Source organism: Sorex fumeus, unplaced genomic scaffold (genome assembly GCF_029834395.1).
Source record: "Sorex fumeus unplaced genomic scaffold, SorFum_2.1 ptg000128l, whole genome shotgun sequence".
In the NCBI taxonomy this organism is placed as follows: Eukaryota; Metazoa; Chordata; class Mammalia; order Eulipotyphla; family Soricidae; genus Sorex; species Sorex fumeus.
The window spans coordinates 35,834,602-35,859,101 of NW_026606185.1; the positions used below are offsets into that span (position 1 = coordinate 35,834,602).

General features: G+C 41.6%; 1 protein-coding gene across 1 annotated transcript in view; it reads right to left on the minus strand.

Moving 5' to 3' along the window:
- The window catches only part of KLHL14 (kelch like family member 14), a 118,591-nt gene extending 95,703 nt beyond the window's left edge, over positions 1–22,888 (minus strand). Inside the window, exon 1 of the mRNA XM_056138223.1 lies at positions 21,481–22,888. Coding sequence (XP_055994198.1) covers positions 21,481–22,427 — 947 coding nt within the window. The 5' untranslated portion in view covers positions 22,428–22,888. The remainder of the gene's footprint in view (positions 1–21,480) is intronic.
- Positions 22,889–24,500: the final 1,612 nt, after the last annotated feature.

Sequence of the window (24,500 nt, forward strand, 5' to 3'; positions counted from 1 at the left end):
ACAACAGGAGGACAGTGCTACTTAATATTTTCAACACTTACTTAAAAAACATGTAATCCCAGTCTAAATCAGTTTCCAGAGCTGGCTGCACTTTAAAATAATCTACAAGTTTTTCTTCCCCCTCCCTTTCTTGTTATTGCAACATACACTTGATTGTGGTATTCCCACACTTGGTTGTGGGAATTATTGTCCTTAGTTTCCCTGGGAGAGTCTTTTTTCTCTGGGCAGTTTGAAGCGGTACACCCAATGGTGCTCAGGCTTACTCCAGATTCTACGTTCAGGGACCATTCCTGGTGATGCTGGGAGACTGTATGTAGGGATCTAAACAGGATCAGCAGAATGCACAGATTACACCTTAATCCCAGTACTGTTTCTGATGAGATGGCGTGAGTTCAGGGATGATATGGCTATAGACAGCCCCTGCATTATTTCTCCCATGTCTTATCTTGGAGAGTGTTTACAAAGCATTTAGGCTCAGAGTACTTCTCTGAAATTCTAATTTTATTATTTACAGTGGCTCAACGTTGCCATTTTTTAATATAAAGAAACAATTTTTCTGTGTGATTCTAATTTAAAATAATTATTAAAAACAATTATTTTAAGCATAATATTTATGAGTCATGGGGCTTTATGGATTAATTTGCTTTATTCATAATAAATACCAAAAGCAGAAATACCTCATTGAATCATAAAAGCAAGTCTAAAATGGTTTCATGGAAACCATCTGAAAGATGTTCCATACTTTACCAGTGGAAGATGAGACATAGTTGTGGATATACTAAATGGAAAAAACACAAGACTTAAACATCTGACCCTCTAAAAACCTAGTTACATTTCAATTATGCCTCTCCCTCTGTGTTTGAATTTGAGAAAGTTGACTCCGTTATTATTGATAGTAGTTTTATATGTTGTGATAATAATTGACCATTTTTCTTGCACTTAATCACTCTGGCCCTATAGCATTCCAGGGCCTTCCTTCCACATTTCTTTTTGTTCACATGTTAGTTTCAGGTTCTTACCATGTCCCCCCAGCACTGGCATTGAGTAACTTATTATGCTTTTACCACATTCCTCTAGTAATGGAAGAGAAAGTACAAAAGGAAACTAAGGTATTCATATGAATTCATGTAGGTCTCCCCACAGTTTAGACAATATGCTCAAAGGCTAGAATAGGTGGGTCTTTTTATTGATACCACACCGCACACTCTGTTCTTGGACCTTTTCTTTATCAGGGACAATAGCATCCAACCAACTTTGTACTCACTGCATTTCCCTCACTCCCATTCCCACACCTCCCAGATTAAAGCTTCATTTAGTTGAGTATCTTTGCGTGATTACCTATATAATCCCTACTTCTAATACCTAGTATTTAGTGCCTTTCTTCTGAAGAGCATAACTTGCAATGGAAATAGCATCACATTAATCCTCTGGCAGCCCTGTGAGGAAGTTGCATTGCAAGTATTAACTCTTAGACTAATCCTCCTGCCTGTGTGGGACACAGGGTCTCAGGTACCCTAGCTCAGTTTACTACCTAACAAGCTAGTAAGAGAGTTGAAGGTTTGCTTGAGCAAGGTACTTCTTGTTCAAGAGAGAGATAGTTCCAGAGAGCCTATCACACAGGAGCTTTTCAAACTCCGTATAGCCTAGTGACGAAAGACAAAGAATCGCTTTCATGCTAGTGGTGGACTCATAAGCAATGCCTGCAGTTAAACTCCTAATACAGCCCAATTATTAGACTATGCTGCCTTCTGAGAGCCAATCTCATTACCGACACTTTTCTCTCTTTCCTCCCATCTGGCCAGCTTTTTGAAGAGACAAAAGTGATTTCTGACCTGGGGGAACTTTGGTACCTGCTGCACGGGAAAAGTGCGGCAAGACAAAAGATGACAGAATGATGTTGAAAACTTAAGTTCAGGATATAACTCATGCCATTGAAAGGACTGTGTCTGAGAGTCTAAGACATCTTAGTGGAAAATGACTATTTTAACAAAACTGTGTTGCAGGAAAAGAAGTTCAGTCATTCAGGATGGTGTTGAGGGGAAGGATGACCAGATCTCATGGCACGATCCAGAGCCTGGTATTATTCATCACTGTGACTCTAGGGAGAGATTTCTCCCGGGGAAACAAGGAAGCTGGTTCTGAGGAACTGGAGACAGCCTCCTGCCAAGCAGACTGTTTCCAGCTGGAGAGTCACTGCGGGAGTGGCCATGCAGGGCGACAGAGAAAAGTTAGTTAGTAACCGAATACATTACTCCAGGCTTCTGGAATATTCATAACGAGTTGGTGTCCATTTTGAAGGAAAGAGGTTTTTCAGCTGACAGCTTCTGAAAGGGCTGAGGATTTCTTTTTTAGGGGAGGAATAATTCTATGAAATCATCCCGAGGTTGATAAAGAAAGAAGGTTATTCTTATTTTGGGGTAGATAGGCAGCAAGGGACTGAGGCAGGCCTGGGGTGTGTGTGTGCTGTGGAGACAATGAGGTGTGGCTTGTGGGATCCAGCTTAGGGACACCCTGCTGCTGTGGGTGAAATAGGAATCTCTTATCCTCCTCCTCCTTTCCTCTCCCTCTCCATAGGGAGCCAGTTCTTTCTGTTCTTTGCTGCTTCACCAACCCTGGTGGGGCTATATGCTAAAGTAAACCCTAGAATGAGAGCTCTGCAGGGTCTAGGACCCTCCAATGTCCTTCCCCCAGGCCCCTTGAAAAGGGCATTTGAGGAAGCTCTGGAGAGTCGCCGCCCCCCCTCCCTCAGCTAATCTATAATGATTATCAATTATCAGGTCTTTGGCAGACACAAATTATTCTACAAAAGTTTACAAAATTCTCTGAAGCTGAATTCTGGACACTATACTGGATGACTTGAATTATTCTGAAATTTCTTTTGTGATAGTAGTAGCAACATTTTAATATCAGGTAGTAAATCCCGTAGAATCTAGTAAATCTAATAACTTTCCCTATAATGTGTTATCTCTTTTCCATATGTCAACAAATCAGATTTCTTTTAATTTTGCAATACTAGTTCACAAATGCATGTTTATTAAATTCCTGTCCATATTTCTTCCCATCGAATATAGATAAGTAGCAAATGGGAAATGAAGAACAATTGTTTGCTTTGTTTCGATTTTTCAAGGTGTGAAGAATTGCTGGTGGTCAAAGTATCTGGGATATTGTTAAATAGGCAGTCTCTGGCTCCGCACTCCAGATAGATTCATCTACAATCTCTGGGATAGAGCAAAACGGAGTTATGTTTCACTTTTTTAAAAAAAGTTTTCTTGGTTGATTCTTAAGAGAACTACTGATTTAGGGGTACACAAGGGAGGGCCTTCATTTTCCCCCTCTCCTCACTTTACATTACTGCAAGGGCTATTAATATATTGGTGACTTGACTAATTGTGCAAATGACTACATAACTTTGTCTTATGAACCTAATTGAGATATATCATTTCACTTAGTTTCCTAATTTGTTTTCTAAGTCCCGACATGAGGACAATTGTGGAAAGGTATGAACTTTGCAGGTGGTAGGGTGCAGTTACTGTGCACAATACTATAAACTTAAACACCACTGTAACCATATTGCCTAAATTATAGAATTAAAAAGAAATCCTTTTGTCTTAATTTTAGCCCTCATCACAAACTGAATTATTTCTCTCCCACACCCAAAATTCTGGTTGAAGTCCTAACTCCCAATATAAGTGTAGTTGGAGAAAGGGTTTTTAAAGAGGTAAATTAGGTTAAATGAGGTCATAAGGCTGGAACTCTAATCTTATAAAAACTAGTTTCCTTATAGGAAGAAGACAAGATACCAGATTCTGTTTTTTCCTCTGCCTAAGTATACAGAAGACAGATCGTGTGAGGACATGGGGTTAGCACCAGCAGTCAGGAAGAGAGAACCTCACGGAAAGCCAACGCTGACCACACAGTGATCGTGAATTTCCTATCTAAAATATGAGGAAAATGAATTTTTGCAGTGAAGCTGCCACGTTTATGCTTCATTATGAGGACAGCCCTTACAGATGAACAGAGCCCTCCTTAACAGAGGTTGACGAGACCTGCCAACAGGAATGCAGGATTCCTGGAAATCAGAGTCTCATACTCAGTTTTGAGACCTGACACTGAAAAGGGGACCATCTGCGATTCACCTGGTGTGGCCGTCTTGGGAAAGAATCTTCCTAATTTCACCACACAAAAGCCATGTTTTGCAACTTTCCAACTATCCTCTGTATAGGAAATCTGGAATAAGGGGGCACGGGTTCCTTATCTACATCTCTGTTGACTATTCAGCTTCTCTACATATTTGCAGCACTTTTTCTTTCTTTTTTTTTTTTTGGAGGAGGGCATACCTGGAGGTGTTCAGTGTTCAGAGCTTACTCCTGATTCTGTGCTCAGGGATCACTCCTGGTGTGGGCTTGAGGGTCTATATGTGCTGCTGAGAAGCGAACCTAAGTTGGCCACATGCAAGGCAAATGCCATATTCTCTGGCTTCATGTGCAGCACATTTGTAAATGATAACAATTTTTCAATGCATGAAAGACCACTGGTATGGATAAGAACAGACAGAGCATGAACTGGTGAGAGTATAGGGGTTAAGGGACCAGCATGTGGACAGCAGCAGATCATGTTTCAATCCCTGGTGCTATGTATGTCTCTTGCCTCCAACTATCCCAAATATAGCCAGAGTGACCCCTAAGCACAGGCCAGAAGCAGGCCCTGCGTGCTCTCAGGTGTGGCCTAAATTGTCCACCTCCTTCCTTCCTACAAAAAGAACACAGATAGAAAGCCAGAGAGATGGCTCAATAGGCTCGGAACACATGCTTTGAAGGCAGGACGCTTCGGTTTCATCCCTGGCATGGCAGATCTTCCAACGCAGTCCTCGAACATAAAGCCAGAAGTGACCTCAAAGCACCACTGGGTGTGGCCACAAACCCAAACAAAACAAGTAAAGACAAAACTAGCAGAGACAGATGCTTTACATAAACATTTCTGGAAGGTTCTAAAATCTATACAGCCACAAACATGAAACTTCTTCATGCTTTCAGAAATTTTAAATGTTTGGGAGGAAAGAGGGGCTTGGGTTACCTCCTATGGGACTTAGGGCTTACACCTAGCGGTGCTCCAAAGTCCAGATGTAGTGTTGGGGACTGATCGGGCCCATGTACAATCTTCCTGGCTTCGATTGAATATTCTCGATGCTCTGAAATGTTACAGTTCTTTGCTATTAAAAAAAAAAGTAAGGCGGGGCTGGAGCGATAGCACAATGGGTGAGGTGTTTGCCTTGCACACGGCCGACCTGGGTTCGATTCCCAGCATCCCATATGGTCCCCGGAGTGCTGCCAGGAGTAATTCCTGAGTGAATGAGCCAGGGGTAACCCCTGGGCATTGCTGGGTGCGACCCCCCAAAAAGCAAAAATAATGTAAGGCATTTTCTAGAAAAATCTTTGTAAAGTGAGATTACTCTTTATTGGTCAAGAAAACTACTGTTTTTCAATCCCGTTCACAATTGTGCCCCAGAAAATCAAGTACCTAGGAATCAGCTTAACTAAGGAAGTAAAGGACCTGTACAAAGAAAACTACAAAATGCTACTTCAGGAAATAAAAGAGGACATGAGGAAATGGAAAGATATCCCCTGCTCATGGGTCGGGAGACTTAACATTGTCAAAATGGCAATACTACCGAAAACATTGTATAAACTCAATGCAATCCCTATAAGGATACTCATGACATTCTTCAAAGAAATGGAGCAAACACTCCTGAAATTTATATGGAACAATAAGCCCCCACGAATAGCTAAAGCAATTCTTGGGAAAAAGAAAATGGGAGGAATCAACCTCCCTAACTTCAAACTCTACTACAAAGCAGTAATAATTAAAACAGCATGGTACTGGAACAAAGGCAGAACTGCAGACCAATGGAATAGGGTTGAATACACTGACATCTCCCCTCAATCATATGCTCATCAAATCTTTGATAAAGGTGCAAGTAATGTGAAGTGGAGTAAGGAAAGCCTCTTTAATAAATTGTGTTGGCATCACTGGACGGCTACATGCAAAAAAATAGGCTCAGAACTCTGCCTAACACCATGTACAAAAGTAAGATCAAAATGGATTAAAGACCTCAACATCAGACCAGAAACCATAAGGTACATTGAAGATAAAGTTGGCAAAACCCTCCATGACATTGAAGCTAATGGTATCTTCAAAGATGCCACGCCACTGGCCGAGCAAGTGAAAACAGAGATAGTTAAATGGGACTATCTTAAACTAAGAAGCTTCTGCACCTCCAAAGAAACAGTGACCAAAATACAAAGACAGTCTACAGAATGGGAAAGGATATTCGCCGAATACACATCTGACAAGGGGTTGATATCCAGGATATACAAAATACTGGTTAAACTCCACAAGAAGAAAACATCCAACCCCATCCAAAAATGGGGCAATGAAATGAACAGAAACTTTCTCAAAGAAGAAATCCGAATGGCAAAAAAGCACATGAGAAAATGCTCTACATCATTAATCATCAGGGAGATGCAAATCAAAAAGACAATGAGATACCATCTCACACCTCAGAGACTGGCCCACATTCAAAAGAACAAAAGCAACCGATGCTGGCGTGGATGTGGCGAGAAAGGGACACTCCTTCACTGTTGGTGGGAATGTCCACTGGTTCAGCCCTTCTGGACAACAGTATGGACGATTCTCAAAAAATTAGAAATTGAGCTCCCATTTGACCCAGCAATACCACTCCTGGGAATATATCCCAGAGAGGCAAAAATGTATAGTCGAAGTGACATCTGCACTTGTTTGTTCATTGCAGCACTCTTTACAATAGCCAGAAACTGGAAGAAACCTGAATGCCCAAGAACAGATGACTGGTTAAAGAAACTTTGGTACATCTACACAATGGAGTACTATGTAGCTGTTAGAAAAGATGAAGTCATGAAATTTACATACAAGTGGTACAATATGGAAAGTATCATGCTAAGCGAAATGAGTCAGAAAGAGAGGGCTAGACATAGAAAGATTGCATTCATCTGGGGGATATAAAGTAACAAAGTATGAGATTAATACCCAAGAATAGCTGAGATCAGCACCAGGAGGATTACTCCATAACTTAGAGGCCAGCCGGGTATCCTAGAGGAAAGGGCAGTTCAGATAGAGAAGGGAGCACCAAATAAAGGATGTTTGGAGGATCCTCCCAGGAGGGGAGATGCATGTCGAAAGTGGACTATGGACTGAACATGTTTGCCACTCAATGCCTCTTTTGCAGACTACAACACCCAAAAGGAGAGAGAGAACACAGGGGATTGCCCTGCCACAGAGACAGGGGGGATGGGGGGATGGGGGTGGGAGGGATATTATCCATGGTGGTGGAAAATGGGCACTGGTGGAGGGATGGGTATCTGATCATTGTATAATTGAAACCAAAGCACAAAAAATTGTAAATCTACAACTTTAAAAAAAAAAAAAGAAAAAAAAAAGAAAACTACTGTTTTTCCAGAACTTGAGCTCTCAGTTTTTGACTTGGGAGGAAAGACTTGTGAGGTCCGTTCTATGTAGGGGTCAGTACCCCTTTCTCGGAGTGAATTTCTGGCATAGACTAGTTACTGATTTAGTTTGCTGTTCCTTAACTCTGGAAAAACTTCATGAATACATAGAAGAGCATTATTTCATATATGAAAGATGTTTAATTCTTTGAGTTTGCTTTATTTTCTCTCTGTTCAAAATTTCAGTATAAGAACCTCTGAGTAACAGCAGAAATTTGTGAGCTCTCTAAAGTGACCATCTAGATTTAGATACTTTGTATGACTAAGACTTCTGTTTACTTTCTTTTTGTTTTGTTTTGTGGCCATACTCAGCGATGCTCAGGAGTTGCTCCTGACTCTGCACTTTGGAATTACTCCTGGTGGGGCTCAGAGGACCGTATGAGATGCTGCTGATCAAATCAGAGTTGGCCACATGTAAGGGTAGTGTTCTGTACTATCACTCTGTCCAAATATCTCCCTCCTAAACACACACACACACACACACACACACACACACACGACTAACTTGAAGACATTATATTCTTTTGTGGAATCTGTTGGTAATGAACTCTAAGAATTTTAAAATCACCAGGTACTTCTGATAAGACCGTTTTTTATCACATATTCAGATAAAAAATACTTGTTAAAATTCCTAGGACTTTGCTCAGATCTATAGTGGTTACTTCTAGTTTTTGTTATGTAATAGATGTAAACCTTTAACAGAAAGCAAGAATTTAATTTGGTAAAAAATCTTAATCCAGGTAGAAACTGTTCCATCCAGAACCATAAATACCAAACTCAGGAAATGACTTGCTTAATGTTATTCTGTGTCCACACATTCAAAGAAAGAATAACTAATTTAGGATTACTGGTAATTTACTAAGAAGAGAAAGAAGTTATTTCTTACTGTGAGCAGCTGAGAGTTTGGCTCCCAAGGAAAACTTTCAAGAAGACTATAGTAAAGGAAGAGGAAAACTGGAAAAGTCCTTCTCGTGATCCATCTCTCATTACATGTGAGTAAAACTGCCTTGGTGATAATGTGTAGTGAAGCCTTCACCTGAAACTCAGTCCTGACTGAAAATACTGGGTTGTACTATATCCTTCTGAATGCCATAAAGTATGGCTTCTTTCTATACTCTCTCGATTGAGAGCATTTGTTTCAGTTTTTGTATTTATTTCCTCTTTTTCTACAATGATTCTATGAGTTATCACTGTTTAGTTGAAGTTTTCCTTTTCATTTCATTACATATTGTATAAACATAGTTTGAAAGTTTTGTTCAGTTTTGGGCCATACCCAATGGTACTCAGGACTTATTCTGTCTCTGTGCTCAAGATTCACTCCTGGAGGTGCGTGGGGGGAAATATGGGGTGCTGGAGAGCAAAGCTGAGCCAACCACTTACACAGTGTTCTATTTCTCTGGCTCTTCTATGATACTTTTAAGGAAATGAAAGTAAATAACTTGTTATGGTCACGGTCCTCCCGTTCTTCATCGATTTGCTCGAGCGGGCCCAGTAACGACTCCAACGTGAGACTTGTTGTTACTGTGTTTGGCATATTGAATACGTCCCGGGTAGCTTGCCAGGCTCTCCGAGAGGGGTGGAAGAATCGAACTCGGGTCGGCCATGTTGGCCGCTTGTAAGGCAAACACCCTACCGCTGTGCTATCGGTACAGTCTAAATAACTTGAATAATGAATATTGTTTTTTCATTGAATAGTAACATATTTGCCAAAGCAAGCCCAGATTATGCTTGAGAAATATAAGACTTAAGTCAATATTATCACATAATGAGGAAAATAGACACCGGTCAATCTCTGAAATTTTTCTATGCAATACCAAACACAAACATTTTACAAAATAAACAAATATATGTTTGGTGGAAAAGTATCTGGAGAATTTTCTACAGTACATCTGTGTGCACTTTTCCATTTTTGATAGAAATTGCAGGAGGTAGTCAACTGATAAATAACCCAACTGAAACAAAGGATCAAGGGACTTGGCTAGACTTTTCTCAAAATAAGTTTACAAGTGACCAACATGCACATAAAAAAGTGACTCTTTACATCATTCATTACCATTCACTAGGAAAACATAAACCACAATGTAATAGCATTGCACACATGCTATAATGGCTATAAGTTAAAAAGACAGTTATTACATTTTTGAGAAGATATGAAAAAACTTAAGCTTTATACCCTGCTGGTTGAGAATACAAAATAGTGAAGCTGCTTTGGGAAATATCTGAGGAGCTCCTCAAAAGATTAAATAAACTTTTGTTTTCTGTTAACTGATTTAACTTAAGACTTGGTAGTTTAGAACCAGGAGTAACATCTGAGAATGGCCAGGTGTGGCCCAACTGCCCCCCTTGCCTCAAATATTCCGTAATTTCATTACCAGGTATATGCCAAAGGAAATGAAAATGTATGTCCTTACCAAAAAGATTGTGCATTTTTCCTAATAGCACTATTTATAATAATAAAAATGCATGATTTGGCAGAAAAGAAAGTGACAAATTTATTTAGTGGAATATTATTCGGCCATAAAAGGAATAGTCAGACAAAACAAAACACAACAAAATAAACCTTTGGACTGATAGCACAGCGGGTAGGGTGTTTGCCTTGCATGCGGCCGACCTGGGTTCGATTCCTCCATCCCTCTCAGAGAGCCCGGCAAGCTACCGAGAGTATCCCGCCCGCACAACAGAACCTGGCAAGTTCCATGTGGAGTATTCGATATTCCAAAAACAGTAACAACAAGACTCACAATGGAGACGTTACTGTGCCCACTCGAGCAAACTGATGAACAAAGGGAGGACAGTGCTACAGTGCTACAGTGCTACCAATAGTAAAGGAGACTATAGATTGATAGTATAGACTGACTACCGAACTGTGCTAAAATCAAGGGTGTGGTGATTGAGGGAGTAAAGTGCGGAGGGGTGCAGTGGAATGTGGTGAAAGGTTGTTGGTTTTTTGATGATGGGTGTGGTATATCATACATTTAAAGAGGTGTGAACATGTAGTCCCAAACTAAACTAATATTGTTTCAATTAAAAAAAGAACAAAATACTCTTACATGCTACACCGTGGATGAATTTTGGAAACATTATGCTACATGGGAAAAGCTAGCCTAAAATCACTCTATGTATCATGGATTCTGTTTCTATGAGATGTCCCAAATTAGCACACTATGGAAACAGAAAATGTATTTTGGCCTGAGGAAGGGTAGGGGAGAGAGGCAGTTTTTTGATAATGGGCAGGTGATATTTGGAAAAAGCCTATAAAGATGTTCTAAGATCAACTGTGGCTGCCCAGCTCTTCAATAAAATACTGAAAATTACTGTATTAAATGTTTTAACTGGGTCAACTGCATGGTATGTAAATTATATCTCAGTAAAGCTATTCAACTTAGATCCATGCTCTCTCTTTCTCTTTTTAAAAACTTTTCTTGTTACGGGCTGGAGCGATAGCACAGCGGGTAGGGCGTTCGCCTTACAAGCGGCCAACATGGCCGACCCGAGTTCGATTCCTCCTCCCCTCTCGGAGAGCCCGGCAAGCTACCGAGAGTATTCGATATGCCAAACACAGTAACCACAAAGTCTCCAATGGAGACGTTACTGGGCCCGCTCGAGCAAATCGACGATCAACGGGAGGGCCTTTACCTTTACCTTTTCTTGTTATATGGGGTCTGGAGCGATAACACAGCAGTAAGGCATTTGCCTTGTGCACAGGCAGCCTGGCCAAGCCGGGTTCGATTCCTCCACTCCTCTCAGAGAGACCAGCAAGCTACCGAGAGTATCTCGCCTGGCAATCTACCCGTGATGTATTCAATATGCCAAACACAGTAACAACAAGTCTCACAATGGAGATGTTACTGGGCCCACTCAAGCAAATCGATGAACAATGGGAGGACAGTGCTACAGTGCTACAGTGATACAGTGCTTGTTATATGGATACATCAAGCAGATAGAAGAGCCTGAATTTGGTATAAAATAGTTCGTTCAAAGGTGGACAAAATGGTCACTTAGCAAAAACATTATCAACATCAAAACAGTACTTTGGTCTCCGGTTGTAAGCATCCAGCTTCAGGGAGCAGAGGCAGAACAGGGGTTTTGGTGCTTGCCTTGAACAGAGTTCATCTCCGTCAGGTTCCTGGTTCTACATGTGGTTCTCTAAGTACCTCAGGAGTAAACTCTGAGTAGTACCAGAGAAATCCCCAAACAGAATAACAAAAAAAAAATCCAGCATCATATTAAACATATAATATTGAATTAGGAGTTTCAGTTTTGAATAAGTGAACTGAAGGGAGAATTAGATAATAGATGTATTTCTATAAAATTTGTTATAATAGTGCATGACTTATTGATATACATATGCACATACAAAAACATATAAGCACATATATATTCTCTAAACTTTACATTGCCGTCCCTAGCTACAATATCTCCGTTTGGAGTGAGCACTAGTAAAAACCTTAAGATAGGGGGATAACACAAATTGCCTTTGGCAAAAGTGGTACAGTTGCCATGGTAACCAATCCACAATATTGGTCTGTGCTAGGATGTACACACTTGTGGTCCTATGATATACTGATATTGGCTGGAATCCCTCAGAGTATCAATGAACCCCTATGCCTATGAGATAAAGAGTGCTAAAGATCTATGTTGCATTTGAGAACACTGAAGTTTCTCCACCAGCTTCTTTCACTCACAGATCTTACATTCCCCCTTCTAATCCTTTCCTTTTGCTCTTGATGCTCTCATCAATGATTTTGAAGAGTGCCAAAAATCAGGACCAGACAATGGTATCATGCTTTGCTCTAAACAGCACTTAAAAATATGACTCTTTGGGGAAGGTTTTTTTTTAAAAGAAGGACTCTCTGAACCCAATAAATCTTTAATTAGAGCCTGATTGAACAGCTAACTTCCTTGATTTCTACACACAAAATAAACCTTTACCTGATAAAAACACATCTCAAGAGTCACTGTACAGAAAACTTAAAGCTGACAGCCAACATTTCCTTTGTCGATACATACACATACACACACCCACATCTGTGAACGTGTTTCATCAATGCCTCTACATTCCCAAGGTCCCTTTCCTTTACTACTGGCACTTTCTTTTTTTCTCCCTCCTCTCTATTTCACTGGCCTCGCCTGTCTTTTGAGGCACCTGAAGGCACATAAGGCACAGAAGTAAAACCGACTGTCATTCTTCAGTTCACTTGTCTGCAGCCTCCAGTGAACCCGTCTCCATACGGTGGCCCAGCTGAGCTCTGAGAAAGTTCAGTCTCTGCTCAGGTACAATTTGCCACCCTGCTCACAAGCTCAGAAAGAGCAGAAAGTCAGACTTACGCACAAGGCTCTGGGAGAAGAGAAACGATGCCTTCCTCTATAAGGACTTCCTCCATAAAAGAAGGAAGGAAAGAACTTTATACCTAACAAGGTCATTCATTATTTTGAAGAATTAAGTGTAAATTGCTAAAAGCAATCAGAAATTCTAATTTTTCTACTGTCCTTTGGTGCCCTTGTATTAACCTTCAAGTCCTTCAATATCTTTCTTCTGGCCTTAAAAATCCTGATTAAACCTGCATTTTTAAGTGAATCAAGGGCTTTCTTTAAAAGAAAGAAAAGCAAAAAGAGTTTTCTTGATAGGCAACAAAATACATTAGGGAATTTTCCTTAAAAGATTAAAAAGTTAATTTAACATAGAAATTTCTTTTTACATAGTATTTTCATTTCATTATGATACTTAGCAAAATTCTGAGAGGTAGAGCTATCTATACTATTTTATTGATACGGGGTTCAGCTAATGTGGAGCTGGGGTCAACACAGAATTATGATTGCAAAGATAATAATAATTCTACTATAGTGTTTCATTTTCTCAATTCAAGTGAAAAGCATGTAGATTTTTCCACTCTGGAATTTCATCTCTGCACTGGCTAACCCTCAATGGATGGGATCTTTCTCTGTGATTTGGACAACCCTTCATATGCAATCCTTTCAAATCCTGGAAGGCACCAAACTCTTTTCTGCTGTAGTGTTCATGCACATACTCATCCCTAAGCTTGTGCCTTTTCCAGTTGTCTATCTTACCTCTCCCATTACACCCGTTACTATGTGGTTCAAGGTTCATCTTAGACTTCTGTAGACTTCGGCATTCACTATGACAAGTTATAGCACTCTGTAAATGGTCTTTGGAATCATGACTAATGTACATGGCATGTATTATCACTTCTTTTTCCTTGAACTGTAAACTACGTAAGTCAGAAATGTCTGTCTTGTTTTTCTCTGTATCTCATTACCTAGGAAAGGGTAATGCATTATATATGGGGATATATGTAGTTCTACATCACCAAAAGTTCCATCTGTGATGTGGAATAATCTTAGAAAAGCTGTTCAAAGTTGTAAAGCTCTCCTTGCTTCTTAGGTCTGCTGAAATCTCCAATTATTCTGAATACTATAAATGTAAATTTATATGTTTATTTCCTTCTACTGGTATAACAGCTTGTCCCTTTGAACTCTCATGATTCTACTGCCTCACCTACCACAAGAACAAAGTATTGTTTTATAAAACATCTTGATGAACTCATTAAAAACTCATAATTATGGAACTGAGTTGAATTACAGAGTGAAAGTAGCATGATTGAAACTTTTCTCTTGTGGAACCTTTTTTTTTTAACTTTTGAATAATGGATTTTTTCCTTTATAAATGGAACTCTTTGAATTATAGAGAGAAAGTAGCATGATTGAACTTTTTCTCTTGTGGAAGCACTTATTTGCTTTTGAGGAATGTATTTCATCTTTTTTTAAATGGAACTCTATAACTATAATTAATATAAGTTGGATATGAAATGATTTAAATGTTTCTAAATTTGCAGTTATTTGTCCAACAGCTATAAACATCTACTCTGTAAGCTTTAGAAATTTTTTTATCTATCTTCTGCTGCTATTCATCTTTTCCCAGTTTAGTTTTCTTTTTATCCCTCAAATAGTTCATATTTTAAAAATTTCTTTAATTTCCCAAATTCTTTGTATTTTTTAACTGCCTTTTTAAAAAGAGGGTGCTGTATACTCGGAGGTACTCAAGTCTTACTCTTGGTTTGTGTTCAGGGATCACTCCTGGAATTGCTCAATGGACTATAAAGTTCTGGGGATCGAACTATAATTTCCTATATGCAAGACCTTAACCCCTACAGTATCTATCTGGTCCCTGTTTTGTTTTTCTTTTCTGAGTTTCCTGCTTTAATTATTTTCCTCTTTCCATCAGAAATTTTCACTTTTATTATCTCACGATTGTAGGCTTTCTCATTACTGTTTGGTTTGTTTCTAATGTTGCAAATACTCCTAATCCTATTTTTTAAATTAAAATTATTGATTGATGTGAACACCTTTCTAATATCACATTAAAATGAGCATATTCATTGTCTGTTCTGCAACTGAGAATCCTTCCCTTGGTTAACATATTTTTCTGACCATATCATAAAAGTGCTTAAAAAGAAATCATCATTAGTAATTCAAGAATCATGAATTACTTTAAATTCAATAGAAAGGACATGGCAATGAATATATTCTCTGCAATTCTAAATGAATGACAGAAGGCATAAACGTTTTTAGCATAACAATTATTAAAAGGATTTTCTTGAAACAAAATGTAAACAGAATAAATTTCCAATTAGAATCATCATATTTTGTGCTATAAAATACACAAGCATTCTTATAATTCTGGCTTCAACCTGTTGTATTTATCACCTGTAGGTTTCATAAAAATGAATAACTCTCTACCATCCCCTCGGAAACAAAGCTGATACCATTCCAGGCTTTAATGCATAGAAATCTAGGAGGGGAAAAATGCTCTTGGTACAAATTGAAGCCTTGTGGTTTTTGCATTGTTTTCATAACTCTCTTTCATAATTAAAACAAAAGTTTTCATTTTTACTTATTTATTTAAAAAATAATTGGCTCATTTTATTTTAAATGAATCAGTATCTATTGCCATATCTCACCAACTTCCGAATTTATCCCCTTAATCTATGTATTAATAACTGAAGCTGGTAGACCAGTAGTAACTGATTTTGTCATTCTAATGCATTCCTCTCACTCTTCTTCATTGACTGGGTGGTTTGAAGATGCATTAGAAAGTAGGGATTTTTAATTAGTTCTGTAGTGTGCTAAAAGAGAGATACAAAAGGTATAGATTAGAGTTTGCTTTTGTTTCATTTTAGGGCCACACCCTGCTATATTCAGGGATTTACTTGTCAAACTCACGGGATGTCTTCAAATAGTGATAGTAACCACTATTATTATTGGCAAGGAATGGTCATGTGTATCAGTTTTTAATTTATTCCCATTTAAAAATTTCCATTGACTTTGTCAATTCAAACTAAATAGACCCTGGTGTCTAAGTCCTAAGTGTCCACTTCAATATTTAAAACCAATACCAATTCATATTGAAATCACCTTTTGGGAGCAAAATCAGGGACTGAATTACATGCTTTGATTACAAATATTCAGGAGTCAGTGACTCTCTGGTAGTGGAGGAAGACACATCCGCCAACCATACAACAGCATGAGTGCTCCTCCGGAAATTATTCAATTTGGAGAAGACATGGAGGTTTAGAGACATTTACAGTGAATTTACTCAGAGTCCTGACAACATGTGTCCTTTAAATCACCTAAAGATAGAGGACGGCATTTATAAAAATAACTGTTCACTTTGTGTTTATTTATGGGCCCAGATCAGATTGTTAGCTGTGTTAATTTCAGAAAGTATGCTAAATGTGCTCAACTTCTCTCCCGAAAATGTCTATAACATCTATAACACACAAATGATATCTAAGATTTGAAAAATTACCAATCTATGTGAATTGGTTCTGTATTTTGTGTGGTTGAAAAAAATTGTAACTTATTCACTGTTTTAATTAATAATTTTATATTTTCTGGGATGCCTACTTTTAAGTCCTATTTTAGAATGTTGAAACCATAACTTGATATGGTAGAATTTTTAGACTTGAATTAGTTCTAAGTAGAAGGAGAAAGATTACTGTGTTTCTTTTTACTAGCATAAGGGAAAAATTTGTGTTCATTTTATTCATTGACACATCCCAACTATCTAAAATGGGTTTGACAAATTGATTTAGAAAAATTCCAGTCCACGTTTTATTTCTGTACATCCCACAAACTAAGCCTAATTTTTATATTTTTAAATGGGCGGAAAATCAAAAGAAGAATAGCATTATCTGACATATGAAAGTTACATGGATTTTCAGTGCCTACAAATGAAGTTTTATTGTAACACAAATTTGCCATTCACTTATATATTGTTTCCCTGGTTGCTTCTGTACTGTAGTGAAGAGTGGAATAGTTCCAACAGAGAATGTGTAATTCTAAAGTCAAAATATATTTTGTGAGTACACAGACAGACATATACAAACACACACAGACACACACACTCATAAAAGGCTGACTCTTGGATAAGAATACTACCTCTTCTCTTCCCAAGTCATATACACTAACATAATTGTGTTTCTTTTCAAAGAGAATCTTAGGCCTATATAAAATACTAATGCCAATCATATAGTATCCAAGCATAGAGAAACATATGTTAAGGATAACAGCCTGAGTGAGAAAACAGGTTGAAAACCTATGTTCATACTTTGGCTTCTCCATGTATGAGCTCTGTGACTGAGGGCAAAATGCTTAACTTCTCTGTGCATTATTTTTCCCACCTTTAAAATGAGTTAATGATATACCTATTCCTTAGAATTGTCATGAGCAATAAATAAATAAATTAGTACCTGTAAAATGTTGGAACATCACCTGGCATAGGCATCTGTTATAAATTAAATAACATTTTAAAGTTAATAAAAGATATTTAAAAAAGCAGCTAAGGTAATAAGTGTACCTGAATGTGTACATAACTATGGGGAAAATGCATGCATGAGTTAAAATTTGAGTATTGTCTTCCTTTATTTGTAAATCTTCTAAATAAACATAATGTGCTAACATCAATTCTAATTGCCGTTTGATTGTAGCATATAACTTTTAGGCCCCCATACCTGTGACATAATTTTGTAATCAATGGTCTTGTTTTAGATAATAAACAAATTGCATTCTGAATGGTTGAATAATTTCTGATACAAAATCTAACTACCAACAACTTCTAATCTGAGTATATCAAATTGATATAGAGTAAAGTAACAATTTTGAAAATGCACGGTTATAAGATTAGTTTGCTTTTCTAAGGTTATTATTGAGTTCTTCAGGAGAGAACTAATCAGAAATATCTTGCATTTAGAAATACTTTCTAAACACCAAAGTCAAGAATCAAAATTATATATTGGTAAATCTAATGGCTTTTAAATCATTGCAAGTCACTTTAGCAAATAGATAATTAGTATGCCTAATGCTTAAATAGATTTTACATTAATATGTGTAAATCTTTAAATAGAATTTTTTTATAGAAAGTAAAATCTTTATGGGGTAGCCATCTAACTTCTAAAAATATATAATCTCTAACTTCAGTATAGGGCAATAAGTCTCCTGATACTTCTTATTTTACTAGTGCTGCTTGTAAGTTCCTATCAATAAATATAATTTTAATGTTTTAATAATGACTTTTCCAAAATCTTTTCAAACAACTTATTTTTTTTACTTCTTGATGTATGAAATAGAATTTTGAGTTTTTTAAAATGTGTCAATTTGAACCCAATTATCTTAAATTAATAATGTACATATTCAAATACAAGTTAAATCTTATTTATTCAGTTTAATGCTTGATTCACTAAATAAAATATAAATCTGAACCAAATGGCATACTCAGAAAAACTTAGCAACTAGAGCAAAAATTTGAATCTATAAAAATCTTTATGCTTGGGTTGCTTTATTTTCTAGATTTAATAAAATGCAAAATTATGTAATGGTCTTTAAAAATGTCTAAAATATTACATTTGTTATTCTATTAATAGCTCTGCTTTCTAAAGATAACTTCCTACATAGGAAAATTCTCCTTAAAGTTATTATATTTGTTCAGATTTTGTGCTTGTTTCAACAGTGTAACCAATTTTATTTCCAAGTTCTCTAAATTTGAGGAACTCTTTCATATTCAGACTTTGAAAACCACAAGTAGATAGAAGATTAAAAAAATCACAATCTTTCTTGCAGATGTCTTCAATAAAAGTAATATAATCACAAAACACTTGTCTAACATATTTATCCCTTCATTTAACCATGTGCAAGATCATGAGAACATCTTTTATATGCTGACACAATAACTAATGGATCAATATGATACAATTGGTTGCAACTTACAGCACATTTGTCTACACTGGAATGAAGACCTTGATGGTTAATCTTGCATTATTTTGGTGACTCCAAATTAGAATGATGTCATTGGTTCTTAAAAATTAAAATGCTAGTTAGTGATAATGGAGCAAAATATATCACTGTGAGATCCACAATAGGCTTACAATAATTAGTTTAATTGCATTATTAATTAATTAATCAGTTCTGTTTCTTCTGCATTTTAAAAGAAATATGGTTTTCTCCCCTATAGAAGTATCAGATTCTTACAGCATCCATGACACTTGTAAGCATTCAGTGGTCAGACACTGCTACATAGCCTTCAAATGACATGGCCCAGTGAAGCTGGAAGGTGTCATCACGAGGTAGGCAGCCTGGTATCAGCCGACCACCAGGACAGAGCCAGCAGGCCTCAGTTGGTGGACTGAATCCAGGCAAAAGTAGGAAATAAATTTTGCATTTTGAAAATTGACTCTGCCAACACTGAAGACTGGGACATATTTTTAAGATAAAAGTGCACTGAGGGTTTCAGAAAGTGCTTATACTGAATCAGATGTGTAACATTCATTCTCAAAAAAATAAACTCAATTTTATTAGCCTAGATTAGCCATACATTAAAATCTGAAAACGTGTGTGTCTAGAACTACGGTGTCTGAATTCTTAAATATGTATGATATACTAAATTCAATGTTTTATGGTCACTTAAAAGTGATAAAGTTAAAATTGCAGAATATTAATCATCAGTGTCCATTGATGTGGTAACGCCCATTACACTAAGTTGATCAGTTTGATTTTTAGATCAATGAAAGATATTTACTAAATAAATTATATTCCATATCCTTGTTGGACTTCTGTTTACTACCCAAGGACAATGTGATCTATGGCATTTTGGGGATGAGGCAGGAGTTTCCAAGCAGTGTTCTGGGGCCCCAGAGCCCCCTAAGATCTTGGCCAGGTAGTTCAATGCTCAACCCTGCAGTGCAATGCTGCTTGGTCCTAGAGGTACTGGGGGCCACAGGGACCACTCTGACAGTACCTGGGGTCATGTACAGCTAGATCCTGTTGTGCTCCCAGAGTCATGAATACCAGGGATCAAACTTGGGGTGATGAGCATGCGAGGTAAATGCTCTAGCCCTTTGAACTATCTCTCCCATCCCTTGAACACCATCTTCTGACACAACTCTCCATTGACTCTTCTTTCACATATCTTGTAGGGAAAAAAAAAGATTCTAAGCTCATTATATTCTACACCTTTTGTGGGCCTCTCCTGAACATCAACAGTGATACCTGAGCAACTGTTGTCCATTTCTTGAAACTTTAGCTACTTCGGTCTGGCAGAAATATCACAATGATGATATAAGCACTTAATCCCATGAGGCCGCATGGAGTGGAACTTTAGACATCCTTCGAAATGGAAAAATGACACGATGGATTTTTAAACCATGTACTTCCAAATGGAACACTCTACTGGTTTAGGCTGAGGTAGCCTGACTTCTGGAATCATGATTTTTATGAGAAACAACTAGCATATTGTTTCCTTTTCTACAAAGAGAAAGAAACCCTCTGCTAGACTCATTAAAAAGGGTTTCTAAATTGGAGCCAATGAAACATGAATGTCAATTCCTATAGTACTTTTTAAACAATCTCAGCGGTATTTTGAAGAAAAAAATCCAAAACCCAGCCCACCATCATTTCTCTTGCTCCTTTAACATGAAATGCCTTCCACCAGAGAGAGAGAGAGAGAGAGAGAGAGAGAGAGAGAGAGAGAGAGAGAGAGAGAGAGAGAGAGAGAGAGAGAGAGAGTCCAGATTGCAACAACTCCTCCAACTTCATCTGACTTGGAAGCCCTCATCCAGACTTAGCTAAAGCTAGTAGACTCTCCTCTCAGTTTGCAACCAAGCTCTCCTCTGGGCTGCGGACTACTAGACATGATTCTCTTTGACACCCTGAAACCTCTTGCTGGGCTTCCCTCTAAAAGTAAAAGGAAAGACTTTCCACAGGATAGAAAGTTTTGCATGGGCACAGGATGCCAACATTTCCTAAAGCGACCTTAAAAAATAATGCATTTCAGAGCTCTCACTTCCAAAGAGAGTAGAAACCAGTCCGGGGTGAAGACGGGGTGGGGGAGGGTGGAAAAAGAAAGAGGAAAGAAAGAACCAACAACAACAACAACAACAACAACAACAACAACCGCAACAACAAAAACAACTGAAAGAATGAAAGCCTGAGCGCGTCATCTAGCCAGGGCAGAGACGCAGAGGTGGGAGAGGGGGAATTTCTGGTAGAATTCCTTTCTCCTGTGGTCAGCTCCTGTTGAGATTTGGAGGGAGGACACTCGAGAGAGGAGGATTGCCCCGCTGTCCCGGCCTGCGACCCCACCCGCCTGTCAATTTCAGACCCCAAGTCCCACAGTGAGCGCCCTGGGGAGAAGGAGAATGTGGCTTTCAGGCGCCCAGGGATGCTCTTAGGTCAGTTCCCCAGTGACCTTCCGGGGACTCGGAAACCAACTTTCCCCACGCCGTCCGATCTGTTTGTTTGCGTTGGTTCCCACTTTGCCAGCGCCCGCCGCCCAGCCCACGTCGCCCTCCCCCTCCCGTCTGCCCCCTCCCCTCACTCCGGCCTTTCGGGCTCCCCTCCACCCCCCTCCCACCTCTTTGTTGTCTCCTACCTGCTGGCCAGGCTCTGCCTGCAGTGCTGCCTGAAGGGCATCAGGTGGTAGTTCATGGCGTCCAGGAGCAGCTTCTGGCAGACCGGGTCGGTGCGCATGAAATCCACTGACTGGACCCGCTCCACCAGCTCCGGGGCCGGGATGAGCGCGAAGCGGAGGCGCTTCATGAGGTCGGGCGCGTACTGCATGCGGGTCTCGCGGTCGTGCTCCAGCCACAGCACGGACATCTGGAAGAGCGCCAGCTCCGACTCCACGGGGGGCGGCAGCGAGTCCAGCAGGGCGCGCATCTCCTCGAAGTTAAGCAGCAGCACATCCTCCACTAGGTACTTGTTGGCCAGCTTCTTGGTTTCCTCCAGGCCGTGCAGCGCGGCGATCTTGCACACCTGCTTGTAGTTCTGCACCGAGATCTGGTCGTTGAGGAACTGCACGCAGAGCTTGGTGACCTGGGGGATGTGCAAGATCTTGCTGACCGACAGCACCTCCTCCACGGTGTCCAGGGACAGGGTCACGTTGGCCGTGTAGAGGTATTCGAGCACCAGGCGCAACCCAATGGATGAGCAGCCCTGCAGCACCAGGTTGTTGATGGCCCGGGGACTGGTCAGCAGCTTGTCGTCGGGGGAGGAGGAAGGCGTCCCGGGCTCCTCCTGCGGCGGCGGCTGCTGCGGCGCTTGCTGCTGCGGCGGCGGCTGCTGCTGCTGGTCCTTGGGAGCCCCCAGGCCGTCCTGGCCGCCGCCCCCTCCCCCGAGAGGGGGGTGGCTGGAGAAGAGCGATCGGAAGTACTGCGAGCAGGAGGCCAGCACGGCCTTGTGGCAGTGGAACTGTTGGCCCTGGGCCGTCAGGGTCACGTCGCAAAACAGCTGCTTCCTCCACAGCAGGTTGAGGCCGTGCAGCAGGTTGTCGCTGTGGCTGGGGTCGAAGGTGGAGGTCCTGTCCCCGGATCTGGACATGGCGAGCTGACTCGGCGCACCTGGCTTTAAACCCTCCTCCGACCTGGCAGACGGGTGGGGGATGGGAGGGAGGGGAGAAGGGTAGTGGAGGGGGTGGGGTGTGGTCGGGGTGGGGAAGGGTGTGAGGGGTGGGGAGGGCGAAGAACGACAATCAGTGCTCAGCGTGACTCCTTCCCGGCGCGCTGGGGGACCCCCGACCCCAGAGGAAGGTCTGAAGGTGCTGGATCCGTGAGCGCCACCAGAAGGGGCCTGTCTGGGGGTCCCGGCACCCGTTCTGCTCCCTGCCACTCCTCGCCACCTCCCGCACACTTCACCCCTCACTTTGCTAAAAACCACCCGGGCTCTCGGCTTTTGGCAACGCCCGCGGTGGCAGCAGCGACGGCAAAGTGGCGGCTGAGGCCGAGACACCTCGTGGGCTTGTGTCCATGCCGGGCGGGATGAAGGGAAAGGCCGGGGAGTGGGGAGCCGAGGGGGCGCCCCGAGAGCGTTGACGAGACCGAATTCGGAAGGTTCCAGGTCAACTTCAGCCTGCAGCTTTGCTTTTTTTTTCTTTTTTATTTTGCTGTCGGTCCAGTTTGGGGGGGGACTGGAGAGGGGGTCCAGCAAGCGTGCGGGCGGGGCGTGGGGGTGGCGAATCTTCGCCCTTCCAGCCCTGGGAACCCCTCCGATTATCCGTGCTGCCCCGAGAAACTCCTGGGCCAGTGTGTGAGGGCGCCGAGCAAGCCCTTTCTTCTGCCGGGAAAGTGCAGCGGAGCGCGGTGAGGACCAGCTCGGCGGGCTCGGCAGAGGCGGGAGCTGTCCTTATCAATTCTAGCTCATTTCCCTCACCCCGGCCCTGCCTGCTTCCCTGCTCCGCAAACTGTTGGCTTCCCCGTCATCAGTTTTGCTAATTTTCCAGAGACGCCTTTAGAGCTGGCTGGTGAATCCCTCCAGCCCCCCACCCCCGGTTCTCTCGCCCCCGCCCCCAGCATTTTCGAAGCGCAGAAGTTCCGACGTTTTTTAGCCCCCCCCTCCCTGCCCCACGTCGCCGGGTGGCACCTTAGCATATGAGGAGGGAGGAAGTGGGGCTACTGGGGTGCATTCATAGCCGGGGCCCGGAGGCCCCAGAGGGGATTGGTGGACGGTTCTCCCTCCCGGGCCCCGAGCACGGTGCCTTTAACTCCAGGAACTCTGAGAAGTTCAAGTTAACCGGCAGGTGTGTGTGGGGGGGGGGGGGGGAGGGAGGGGGGGGGGTTGTGCAAGGGGGGTGGGGGTGGGGAAGCAGTTCGGGCTGGGGTCTCTGCATCCCACCCAGCATCACAGCCCTCGGCTGCAGCTGCCTTCCGAGCCCCTCCGCCTGGTCCCCTGCAGCCCCCCACTCGGGCACACCCCCAGCCCCCCACACTTCCCCTAGCCCTGGAACTACTTCTGTAAAAAAAAAAAAAGTCTGAACCGCCAGCATCTCGGCCGGGGAGGGCCGGTTAGGGGGAGGTGAGGCGCAAATCGATGGCCAGGTCCTTAACCTGTAATTGCACCTTCCAGGGCGGTGCGGAAGGGGACCCCGCACCCACTTCCCGCCCGCGCGCCCGTCGGCCCGGAGCAGCCGCCGCCGCCGCCCGGCTCCGAGAGCTCCCGCCGGACCTGCCCCTTCCACTGCGGCTCACTCTGCCCTGCCTGGCGCCGGTCCTGGATCGCCGGCTTCCCACGGACACCCGACTGGGCTCCTCTCCACTCACTTTACCATCCCGTTCCAGGCGGACCCTACCCTCCCGCGAGCTCCCTCCGTCGGCAGCAACCCCCCACCCCGCCCCCCAGCCTCTGGCTTTCCTTAAACATCTCCCGGAGTCGCTCCCTTTAAGTGGACCCGGTCATACCTCCTCTCTCTCTCTCTCTCTCTCTCTCTCTCTCTCTCTCTCTCTCTCTCTCTCTCTCTCTCTCACGCTTCGTTGTCCGCCCCCCCCATCTTTTCCTGTTCCCCTTCCTTCCTGTTCTCCTTTGCCTCCCCCCACTATCTTATTTCTTGCCATAGGAGTTTTATTCTTTATGAGCGTTTGCCACACAACTACCCCCCCCACAACACACCCCCAGACTCCC